This window comes from Bemisia tabaci, chromosome 5, assembly GCF_918797505.1.
Source record: "Bemisia tabaci chromosome 5, PGI_BMITA_v3".
NCBI classification, from domain to species: Eukaryota; Metazoa; Arthropoda; class Insecta; order Hemiptera; family Aleyrodidae; genus Bemisia; species Bemisia tabaci.
Window position 1 is genome coordinate 38,814,480 of NC_092797.1, and position 13,215 is coordinate 38,827,694.

General features: G+C 39.0%; 1 protein-coding gene across 1 annotated transcript in view; it reads left to right on the plus strand.

The window, feature by feature from the left end:
• Positions 1–9,247, plus strand: part of LOC109040814 (transmembrane protein 205) — a 42,258-nt gene extending 33,011 nt beyond the window's left edge. Inside the window, exons 3-4 of the mRNA XM_019056892.2 lie at positions 2,335–2,501; positions 4,765–9,247. Coding sequence (XP_018912437.1) covers positions 2,335–2,501; positions 4,765–5,061 — 464 coding nt within the window. The 3' untranslated portion in view covers positions 5,062–9,247. The remainder of the gene's footprint in view (positions 1–2,334; positions 2,502–4,764) is intronic.
• Positions 9,248–13,215: the final 3,968 nt, after the last annotated feature.

Consider the following 13,215-nt stretch of genomic DNA (forward strand, 5'->3'; position numbering starts at 1 on the left):
GGAACCCCAAAAAATTTGGACATGGAAACCGGCGATTTTAAGAGTGTTACTCAAAGGGGAAAAACGTCGTCAAACTGTTGAGATTCCAGCTGTCCTAAAAACTCACGAGCATCCTCTAAAATGTTGGATACAGTTGACGACTGAATAAGACTTGATTTACTTAGAGGGCGCACTACATATGAACTCGTTTAGCAGAAAGGAACCAAGCCACATCAGCCATTGCCAAATTAACTGGGCAATTTAATTTTTTACAAGAGAACGATTCCTCTGAAAATTTTAAGGAGTTCGCTTCGTACAATGCAATAAATTCACTGAATGTTGCACGAAAATCCGCACAACCGTTTTCATGTCAAAAATGAAAGTGCCCAATTAAATGCGACAAAAGCTGATGTGGCTTGGTTCATTTCTGCTAACGCGGTCCATTTGTCCTTTAAAAAACATCATTTTTGATAAGTTGACAACACTAGAATTCTAGCAACAATTGAAATGGCATGAACGGCTACTTTGTTGCACACTAATGTACGGTTCCAAGTTTGCAACAGCTGCGTCCGATTCGCATTCTCTATGGACGGATCACTAATGGATCGGCTTGACATTTAGGGTCAAGGAGTCAAAGCCAAAAATCGAGGCGATCGTCCAAATGTTAATTTGCATTCCTCAAATACATCGTAGAGAGCGGCGAGGCGTGAACGATCGATTGCCGACATTTCCCTATTCGAAACTACGGTAAAGAATCGATTATTAAGGTGTTCGTTGCGAACACCCCGTTATCGATCATTTTCCACAGGTTTAAATGGCAGATCATTCGATACATCGCAAAGCACCACTGATTGTCGAGACTGCAACCGCAGCCGTTCCTTCCTATTCGGAGAACCGTGCGGGAAGAAGTCAAATAAGTTACATCGCTACACCAACTGACCGCCTCTTAACTCACCTAAATGGCAATGTTCTCTGCAATTTATCGCATAGCGTAGAATGTCTGCCTCAAATACTTCCGTGCGAAAGGAAAACCGCTGTATGATCATCCACATGTTGCCAAATTCCCTCCAGTAAAATACTTATTTTCGACGAAAGTTATTAATATTTTTTTTCGATAATTTTTAGATATTTTCATTAACGGATCAAGAAAATTGGCAACGTTGCTTTTCTCCATTTAAACCTGTGGAAATGTATCGATATTTAGAGGAGGCAAGTGCTCCGCCAAGAATCGATTATTTAACATAGCTTTAAATGGAGAAAATCCGGTGTTGCCAAATTGCTGGATCCGCCTCTGCATATTTTAGGTTAAATTACAAAAAGAATTCCTTAAAAATTAGAAAAAAGTGTTTGCTAGTTTCCCGAAAAATTTGTAATTTATCGGAAGGAATATGGCAACGTTTGGAGGCCCATGAAGCGATTTTCCTTAGCATGCGACATAAATAGACAATCAGAAAGGAAAAAGAAATGGCACATTATCTCGAGGTTCTTCATCCAACGCATCGAGATGGTCAGACCTCGACTAGTTGATCAGGTTTTAAATAAACATTTGCCCATGATATTTCATTTGGGTGCAAGAATGCTTCGCATGGAATTAATAGTAATAAAATTTATGATAATTGGTCTTTTTATAACTTGAAATATCCTGTTAAATATAGGTTTGCTTGTCCTTTAAATTCTCGCGTTAGGACGATAAATTATAAGAGAAATAAGTTATGCTATCGACGGTGACATTAAATAAATCAACAGACATTATAGAGTGTTAAAAGATCATTTGTTAAAACGCTGACACATTTTTGTTCCTTTTATCCTCTGTATCTTCCGTGAGAAAGAGGTTACAAAAGTTTTAGGCATTTTGTACACTCGTGAATTAATAGCGAAAACTTCTTTAAATTTCTGAGGAATAATTTTTATAACTGTTTGGATTAAAATAAATTCTCATTTGTAAAGTTATGTTCATTGTAATTTGTTTATACTTGTAATTCTCACTAAATTAGATCAACTTTTCACAAAAAATGATGTCAGTAAAAAATGCATGTCATTTACGGCGCACTGGAAATAAAACACACATTGGACTCTTGATTCAATCAGATTTAAGCTTAAATTAAAAGGAAATCCGCTCAAAGTAAGAGGCGTGGTTCTTGATTTAAGCTTACATCTGATTGAATCAAGAGTATTTTTTCTTGTCGATGTTTTTAAGAGTCTGGACTCTAGGTCCAATGTGTTTTTTTCCAGTGCGCGGTTGGGACTTTTAAAGGTCTGATACTCATCGATTTGTACTTATACCATATAATTTGTGATATGCGATACTATTATGATATTTCAGTCGATTGAGAATGTTTGTGTTGTATGTTACAGGAATTTCACTCTACTTTAATCTGTCGAGGCATTCATTTGGAGACGTTCAGAAAGTTCTGTTCCCTCTTTACTTCACCTGCAACTCAATCCTCAGCGCCGTCATCCTGGTGCAGTTCGGTCGCATTCACGCCGCTGACGAGAAATGGGACCACGCTATTTATGCACAGGTACTTTAAATTTCAGTCACATTTGTACTTCATGTGAAAAAGAAGGAGAGTAATCTCTGAATCTTCAAGTGAAAGCTGAAAAATATACTATTCATAGAGAAGGGTGTTTTTATAGATATTCAAATTTTTCAAAAAGAAAAAAAAACTTGCACGTGATGGGAACGGCCAAAGATTATTTTCAAACGCAGCCTAATATTACGTAAGAAAACATACATTTCTTTCACCTTCAGTGCAATCGGTGCCCTTTATCTGCGTGGATTCAGTACCCACACTTTCCCCAAAATTCCAGTGATGGGCAATACAAGAAAGAACCGAATTGACTTTTAGTGAAGTGATGCTTAGAATTCAACAAAGCCACCTATTTTCTCCTGTCAAAAATTCAAACATTTGGAAAGAGATTAATTTGAATGTGAATTGAGGCATCGAACTGCCTCCTAAATACTGAGTCTTTAGAAAAATGCAACTTTCAACTTAGATCATAATTATCTTGGTTCGATCGCAATATTGATTTGTCCTCCCTCCTGTAAATCCTTATCCATTTGTAATAATGGTGCATTATCCAGATAAAATCATCAGTCCTTTCTCTTGTCGGCCTTACCTAACTCATCGAAAACTTGCGTCATAGTTCCACTTTCACCGAGACGATTTAGGCTAAAGGGACATGGTCATTTGTCCCTGCATGTCGGCAGAACTTCAAATCTCTCTCCAAATCACCATGTCAACGTGACACAATCTTAAATATCAGCAAGATTCCCTATCGGGTCATTTATTTCAAAGCACAAACGTCGTATCTCACGGAACTGCCGTGCGATCGGTTTTCGCTGCAATGAGTTGGATTCACTTCAAAAGAACCGTGCAAGCCCTGGCAGGACTGCAGGAGCTGGTTTTGAATATGTTTGCAAAACGCAACTCTTCAATATTTACGACCCCCCGTGTCAGCGCAAAGACTGTAAATTCTCACCAACTGTCGCGTAATGATGCCAAGGACTGATCCGGCTGTGGCAGAGACCCAAAAAGGAGCCTCGCCTTCGAAGGCCTCACATGAGCAAGAGGAATCGCCTTGAGTAAGCCGTTGATTTAGTGGCACGCGCAATGAGGGAATCTTCCTTGATTCTGAAAGTTAACACCGGGGAAACTTAGCTTCCGTTTTGTTGACTAGTCAAGAAACGCCTAGAATAAGTCGGATGAATAAGGGCCAAGGGCTTGAATAATGCCTTCTAGATTAATCTTTTAGATTGGGTTAGGGTACATCTCACCCACTCGAATTCTGAAGATGCTCGTCGATCTTGTGATTAAACTTGGCTGATCCGGACATCATTTCGCCTTCAAAACGCGAGATAGGCAACAGTAGTATCATAGTTTCAAGAATGAGAACGATGTTCAAGTTTGAGCTGCTTCTCATCTACCTAGTGCGAGCAGAGAAAACATATTTTAGAGACATCATGCAGGCTTTTATCTCATGTCTCTTTAATTGAAAGGAAGTAACTCATTGGAGCTAAACAGTAACTGAGTGGTAGCAAATAGAGACACCACCCGTCCTGGTTATCCCGGCTGTTGGAATATCTTTAGTAAGGGATCTTTTTTGGGAGAATTTGGCCCCTGAGAGGTCCATCTCTAGTTTGATTGCTTGTATCAATGCTACTGCAACTCAAAATACTTACATAGTTAGGCGCATTTGATCATTTTTTAATCACTTTTGACCAGTGTATATTCGAAAAAAATCTTTTTAACCTAAACCTCTACTACGGCAAGGTATTTAACAAGTGCAGCAAGCGATAACCGTGGAGAACCCCTTCCCTCCCAGAGTTGCCGACATATTTTAAATCCTAAGGGTCTCCATGAGATTCAGTGTCCATTCTCTTCCTGAAGAGGTTCTCTAGGCTTTAAAAAGCGGACTCATCAAATATTTCGTCGCCATCGGTGGATGCAGCCGGGGAGAAAGGGCGCATGCCCCCCCCCCCTTCCGCCCCTTACCCCGAAAAAAGGAGTAAGAAAAAGGAGTAAGAAAAAGGAAGTAAAGAAAAAAGAGGAAAAGGAGAGAAAAAGGAAGGACGCTTATATTTGGTACTTATTCAAGAAGAAATTGACTCTACCTGCATCTTAGATGCTTTAAAATTTCGACAAATTTTGAGAAAGCCCTCCAGGTCCCCCTTACGCTCCCCTCCCCCGCTCGAGTCGTCTGGATCCGCCTATGTTTGTCCCTGATGCGACTTTATCATGACTCTACAAGTGTGCTAAAAAATCGGTTTGTTTTATGTTCCAGATCGCAGCTCTGAGTTTGTGCTTCCTGTTGGAGCTCCTGATTCGGTTGTACATCGCGCCGCCCACTTTGCGTCTCATCGACATCAAATCCCGAATCGAGAAATCCGTCGGGGTCGGGCAAGAGGTCGGGTGCTACCGATTGGGGCCGCTCACTTCCTGCCCGCACTACATGGCCCTCCACAAGGCCTTCCGCCAGTTCCACCTGTGCGCCGCCATCGGCAATGTTCTTTGCATGTCCTGCTCTGCTTTCCACCTCTACTACCTGGCCTCCAACTTCAAGTCGGACTGCGTCATGTGAGAGCCTCGCGTCTCCTCCATAACACCCCGGAATGAAAAAACGCTAGGAATGCCGTGAAAGTCTCATCGAGTTTCGAGGAAGTTTCAGCGTTGAACACACCATTCAGAAAAGATCTCATCTCCTTAAAGTAAACGTGAATCGACCGAGAGCAAAATGGCACGTACGGGAAAGAGCGCAGCCTTTTTTCCGGGCATTTTGCTCTGGTGTGTGGATCTCGTTTTGGCTGCTGCAAGTTTTGAATTTAAAAATGTATCCTCTCCCGATCTGCCGCACTGAGAAAAATAATATGTTGTTTTAGCACCTGAGATGTCAAAAATGTGTCTGGTGATCCGAAGATGCTGTCTTAACTGCCCCCGCGGTTAACTTCACATCCTGTGAATGCAAATTCATTTTTGTGGGCAATCAAGGCAGCATCTTAAAATCACCAGGCTCATTTTTGACATCCAAGGTGCTAAAACAGCATACCATTTTTTTCAGTGCGTGCTAAGGAAAAACGCCGTACGAGCATTCGAATATCGCCAAATTTCCTCTCAGAAAATGTTGATTTTTGAGGAAAGTCATGAATATCTTTCATTGAAATTATCAGACTTCTTAGATCTAATTTCGAACGAAAGCTTCCGAAAATTCGAAGGAGAAATATTCCAGAATTTTCAGGAGAATTCGTTGTTTTTCGAAGGGGATTTGGCAACGCCTGAAGGTTCATACGGCGTTTTTCTGTAGCACGGCAGCGTGAGTGACACGATATTGGTTATGATTCCATGAAGAAATTGGAAGCAGCTCCCAGTACAACCCCGCAATCATCTCAAGCGAAAGAGGAACACAGCAAGTCAACAAGAGCAGTCAAAATAGCGAACATCGCATGATGCATCATTGTTTTCCGGTCATGTGACTTAAAAATGGGAGTAACTCCTCATTCATTAAGGCATGATTACTCTGGAGCACGCCAGCAAAAATCGAAGCCCTCATCCAGCTTTTTTAAACTTCGAATGCGTGTATCGGACGCTCAAGTTAACCTAACAGGAATTCTGACCGTGCACCCACGTGGTTGATTGAAAAATAGCATCACGCAGTAAGGGTGGAGGTCCTTCTTCCTGTTGTTCTTGCGTCGTTATTTATTGGAGATAGTGCCGTCTTCTGGGCAGAATTTTCTAATGCGCAGCGTGTGTTCCTGTAGAAAGCAGTGCAGTGTTATTTCTGCCCCCAGGGCCCGCTGTAACACATATTGTTCAGTCAAAAAGACTTGTGTTCGGACTCTTGCCTAGCCATATAATAGTGTCGTTGTAAACAGGAATAAGAACTTTTGTTGTTGATGTTGAATGTGCGCTCGTACAAACTCGTAAGTCTTTAGTTTTGAAAAAAAAGTTTGGACTGCAGTTCAGTTTGGACTCAAAAAGATTGGAAACAATCTTCATTGAATTTTGCAAATGCCTAGATCTATGAATTTTTGCTGCTTTAGGAGGACTTCTACATCCAAGAGCATCAAAATGACTTTAGTGTGGCTCTTAAAGCATCATTTTCTACACCGTGATCATAGGTCACACTGAAGGTCGTAACCTATCTGTATTTGCTTTGAATCTCAAATACTTCAACAAAAAAGGAGCCAGAACACTGAAGTCCAACTTTTTCTCGTTAAAAAAAGACTTTTTACGACTAGTAAATTTTTTAGCGCAAATTAGCGAACATTTAATATTAGCCGTAAGGTCATTAAATATAATTATTTATATTCATCATGAATAGAGACTCTAGTCCAATTTCAACGGCTTTGTTTGGTTAAATTGCAGGGTTGAATTCAGATTTTAGATACTCTCAAAAGCAATGGGTACTTGACATTTATACTCATAGTTTTTTTGACCAAGACAGTAACTTACTCTGAATTCATCCTGAGGGGAGTGCCTGCAGATCTGTAAAGTATGTTCGGTAAATATTGTGATCAAGAGCAATGCGCTTACTCAAAAATGAAGTTCCTATTAAATGAGGGGGGAGAGAGGGTAAAATTAGATTAATTGATGTTCTCTCTGTTGATCAGAGTTCTCTGTAGTTTCTTTGTGATGTTTATTAATTTGTGTTAGTTAGAAAATTCTTAGGTAAATTAAAAATTCAAAAAAATATAAAAATAAAATATAAACTCAATAAATCAATAATATGAAAATAGCCCTGCGCAAGAACATTGAACTTTCAAAGATATTTTATAACTTTACAATTAAAATTCTGTTAAATTGAGCCTTCAAGTTTGCAATTCATGGTCTGGACTACACTCAAATAATCTTGAAATATAGTTAGGACTGTATTATGCGTTTAAGCACAGTGTGTACTTGGTAATTTTAAAATATTAACGCTACTTGTATCATTTCCCATAGACCCTGGTCCTGGTCATAAATTCACGCGTTGAACTTTAAAAAATTATCCAACGTTAGAGCATCTACTTCTGTATCCGAGTAGAATTGATAATAAATTAACTAATCTAGATACAATTATTGTGCAGCTAATTCAAGACATTGTATTTAGGATGTAGATGCTTGTATTTCAATGCGTGTATCTATCCAGTTGCCGGTTTTTGTTTTTCTACTAATGACAGTAATATTTGCGAAGTTCAATGGAAAAAGTTGTGATATTGATAACAAATGCCATTGCAGTATTTCGTGCACCACTCATTAGATAACAACTTCACTCTTTTGAGAACATATTTTGCAGATCTTTTGAGTTTTTATTGACTGAAACGTCATTGAGCATTCACAGGTGAAACCTCGAAGGTCAGCAAAAATAGTGAGCTCCACACTGGATTTATAGGAATAAAATGTCTACACGCATACATTTCATCAGTCTTTTTTCAATAAAATTTGTAAAGAAATATTAAAAAAAAAAATCTTAAAATGTTTAACACTTATTTATTTTTAGTAATTGTTGTAGTAAAAGCAATTATAAATATAACCCACCTATAATTAATTTATTTGTCTTCTTTTCAATTTTTTATACATTATCGAAGAAATTTCCTCTACAATGATTTTTGTTGTCCTAGATTCGTTTGCCTCAGTGTTATGCGTGATTTGTGAAAATAAATTGTGAGTTTTTGAATGAAGCGTCCAGTTTTAAATTCCAAAAGATTGGTGAAATTTAGACATTAATGCCAAATTAATTTATTTTTAAAATGTTCATTGAAATATTTTAACTTTGATGAGTATTGGAATAAAGTATTTCATACTAGAAATCCATGCCAGTGGATTGACCAGGTGTATATGTTTGACTGGAAGAAAGATTTTGAAAACTTTGGAACTCAGTGCTTTGTTTCTTCTTCCTCTTTCCTGGGAGCCATGGGAAGGGATAAAAAATGAAAAGAGAAAACTCGCTTAGTCTGCTATATCCCCTCCATTTGAGTACTTTATTTTCTTCATTCTGCCTTTTTTATTGAGCCACCAAACGTAAACCATGATTTTAAATCATCCTAGAAGATGCTTAAAGGTCCTTAGGGGTTCGTATTTTACTTCTTCAAAACTGAAGAGTAGAAATTCAAAACTTGATGGGCGCTTTCAGATACAGCTAAGACTGTGAAACTGTTTCTCTGATTTAATGGGAATTCGATGCCCACGAATAGAAAGCTTTTGTCATGAAAATTAGGCCAATATTCGGAGAAAACTTCCACGTGAGAGATCTACAAAGCAATCGCATTTAACGGTGAGTAACATCATACACAGGCTCAGAGGCGGATCCAGCGATTTGGCAACACCGGACTTCCTCCATTTAAACCTGTGTTAAATAATCGATTCTTGTCGGGGCACCTGGCCCCTCCAAGAATCGATACATTTCCATGGGTATCAATGGAGAAAAACAATGTTGCCAATTTGCTGTAACCGCCGATGCACAGGCTGAGCAACACCCGAAAGCGCTTACCAAATGTTTGAATTCTTACTAATAGAATGGTTAAAATCTTAATTATTCGCATAGTACCAAATGTAATATCCATAACTAAGTATATTGTTAAGAGATTGAGCATTACTCATTAGGCTTTATCGTGCTTAAATCTAATGGCATTTTTTTGAAACTGAATGTATGGAAGGAGTGCGTGATTATTTTGCAACTGGCCAACATTTTTAATACAATACCATCAAAAGAGATAACCGATTTTGATTTTACCAAATGTCAGTGCCTTTATGTACTAGAACACAAAATATAATGACTTATATCAATTAAATGGAGCAATTTATTTTATCAAATGACTATCTAGAACTCCAAAATGTCATCATGGTGCATTTGTCAAATTGCATGATGAAAAAGTGTGCCATTATGACGAAAAAAATCCATATGAGTTACATCATCAATACAATCACAGAAAACGTTAGTGTGTGCGGTTCCTCACGTAGCCTTTAGTCTTGCTCTCGTAATGATGCCACCTTGAGTAACGAAGGAGAGGTTATGCAATTATATTTTGCGAGACTCGTAACGGGTCTAATTTTCAGAACGTCGTTAATTTCAATCATTCACTCATTGTCAAATAAATTATAGAGGTCAAGTCTCTCTGTCATTATAAAATCGAACTCATTTATAAGAGAATCTGACTGTTAAGACTTCGGGTGTTAAAAATTGAGTTTAAAAGATAAATTGAGTGAAATATTCAGGGCTAAGGAACCATACTGCCTAGCTGACGATTTGGGCGAAAATCGTCGCTTGGCTGACATAAGGGCGTAACTACACTTAGAGATGAGCCCGGGAAAACATTGATTTATAAGTACGCCAGGGTTCATCGTTCAGTGTAGTTACGTCCTTATGACGGGAGGGCGACGAAACGAGTTAGCGACTTTGTCGCATTCATCAGTATTAAATATTCTGATGTTTTCAGTCTTTTTCAAATTTCTTACAGGAGCGCTGTAAATACGCTGTAATGTATGAAAAAATTGCAAATCTAACCATAAAATTACAAAAATGGCATTTCTTCTCTGTCTTGCTAAATCGTCAGTTTGCAAATAAGCTGTACTGCTTCTTGGCCATCGATGACGATCCTCAATTATTGCTATCTTCACGAATGAATGATTGGGTGGCAAAAAGACACATATTGGCTTGGAGCAGATAAAAGGTTTTTCCAAAAGTTTTAAAGAGAGAGAGGAGGTTGAAGATCCTCACTATTTTTCAAGTATATACCAGCACTATAATTACATGCATTAAGAGAGTTTACTGATATCGACGAATAGAGATTTGATGCTGGAGCAAAAAACGCCTTCAAATGATACACTATGCTTTTTTATCAGCATTGCGGGCTGCAAGTAAAAACATAAGGTGTATCCAGAGTCCCGACTCCTTTAATATAAATGTAAGTTGTAATTTTCAGTTCCAATTTTAAAGGGTATTGTATCCTACATTCAAATTAATTCAATGCAGTCATTACTGACGATGAATTCTCCCCTCGATAGTGAAAAAAAAGGTACACAAATTAAAGCAAAATATCATAAGTAGGTATTTCCAATCCTGGATATCATGAGATTTTAAGATTCCTCACTCGTTACTCTTATCACATAATTTTGGACCCATAAATTGATTTATGAACCTCCAGAAATGATTTGAATACTTTAATCGCTTTTGAAATGTACACATAGGGGAAGCTACGAGGGCCAACCCCACCCTCGACCTCCAGGAATTCTACTTGGCCTTCTGCAGAAAATTTAGGAAATATTACGAAATAACTGCAAGACATTTCTGCCGTCTTTGAATGTTTTTTCCATTGATTTTTCATATAGAAAAGTTTTTTGCCGTGAATGTTATTTCCATTGATTTTTCTTTCAGAAAGGTTTTTTGCTCCTGAGACGTATCATTTTTCAAAATGTTTTTATGGAGTTCTCAAACCCCCTTAAAACCTAGGAGGGTGACCCTATAGTCCCCTACTTGGGTTTCTCTCTGTCTCCCTGAGGCCTTCCGTACTAAAGTGCCTACCTGCGCCCCCTACAAAAAATTTCTAATTCCGCCTATGACTCTGTCTAAGCAAATATTACAGCTGCTAGGGGCCTGGGGCCGTTACGCGGCCGCCGACCACTGAGGAAAGCTAAACGTAAAAAATATTAGAACAAACACGTTCAAATTTTTAAAGAGATGGATGGATTGAAAGGCCGACGAGTGCATGCGAGAGGAAGCATATTCGTCTCTGATTGTAACGTTGTGTACCGATTGTTATGCTTTATTTTTGTATACTGTTTTTAAAAAGCTACGCACAGTTTTTCCACGAACTTTCCTTAATGATCTCAAATGTAAGCATCGAAAAATTCGACGCGATATTCTCGTTCATTCTATTTTCTTATTATGTAACAAAACAAAACAATTAAATATCCTCCGAGTTTCTGAATCGTTACAACGAGGACTTATTTCCCTTTTATTTATGGTAAAAACCGGAGCAGAGAGGCTAGAATGATGACATGTAATCCTAGTTTAACGGTGACTTTAGCGTTGCGCAAGCCAGGGAGGGGAACGCGATGGAGTCATCTCTGTAGCGTGACGCGCCTTCCATTTGGCTAGCGGCAATATGCCTACACCCATGGTCGAATAGTTATCTCGTTACGCCTGCCGTAAATGAAATCAAAAATCGCCGTCTGCACGCGGTAAAAAAAGTGTTTTTATCTCCAATTGCAACGTTGCAAATCTCTACTCATTTTTTTTATTTTTTATCAATTAAAAAGCTACACACAATTTTTGTATAAGTTTAAGAGAAATTCCCGGAGTGATTTGAAATCAAATTACAAAAAATTTCGACGCAATATTTCCGTTCAATCTGTTTTCTTTTTATTAAACCAAAATTAATTTTACGCGAATCAAGTTTCATAATCCCTGCATCGTTTAAACATCGTTCGAGTTGCTGAATCGTTGCAATTAAGAAACTTATTTACCTTTTAATTGTGGCAAAAACCGGGAAGGGGCCGTCAAAAGAAATGACGCGTGGTCCTAGTTTTGCGGCGATTTTATCGTCGTGCAAGCCAGGGAGGGGGTCTCAGTCGAGTGTCGAGTCATCTTCACAATGTATTACGCCTTCAATAGCCAGTTAGCGGAAATGTGCCTATACCCGCGGTCGAGTAGTTATCTATACTATCTATACTATAAGCTCCGAGACCTCCTAATTTTGCGAAACTGGTAACGCTTAGTTCCAGCGTTCTACCGGGCCGATTTTCATGATTTTTGCGGCTATCGACGGGCAATTGTCTCTAGATAAGCCAACTCTTTTCAGATTTTCAAAATATGGCCCAGGTTTTTTTTATATTACGTGGTAAAGTTGCGAATTCTCCCATTTAAACAATGTAAATTTATACTTTTTGTCATAGTTCGTTTGAGCGTTCTACCGGGCCGATTTCCATGATTTTTGCGTAAATCGACAGGTAATAGGCTCTAGATGAGCCCGCTCTAATCAGATTTTGGAAAAAGGACCCAGGTTTTTTTAAAATCACGTTATAAAAGTGAGTGAGTTTACAGAATGCTCCGGTATACTGCTACCGCTATGCGCGGGAGGATGCGCAGTGGTCGAGGAGGTTGCGCAGTAGCTGTGTAGCCTGCGCATCAGCTCTACACTTATCTACACAAGATTCGCGCCGAGGTCCACACGTCGAGCGGTGGCCGAGTCGTCTAAGACGTCGAATGCGTCCTTCTAGAACTCGGTATAGGTTCGATTCCCGACTCTAGAATAACTTGATCATTACCTGACAATCATTGTTTATTGTTTTACTGCAATATTTCATCAAGCAGTCATTCCATAACGCGTCCTTTTAATTTTAAAGTAATTTTAAGTAAAGTTTAAAATTAAAGTATACCTCATATCGTAATTTTTTAGGGGAAAAATAAAACTAACACTGATAGGAGGGTAAAAATAGGGCCGCGAAGCGGCCCATTGATGGCGCGGAGCGCCTTCAGGGGTTTGGGCCGCGTAGCGGCCAGGGGGCGTAGCCCCCTAGTAGCAAATAACTCTCCCATTACGTTTGGTGCAATGCGAGAAGTATTCATGCAGTCTTGCAGGCGCTACTATGAGTTTGACACCGACGCGACCGCACCGTCTTCGGCGCGATTATTCGAACTGGTGTTAGGATAATTGCAGCATTGAAAAATGGGGCTTAATAGGCCCATGTTATGTTTCGACGCCGTATGAGCAGTCCAACGATTGATGTTGCCATATTTTCATATTACTGGAGACCGTCA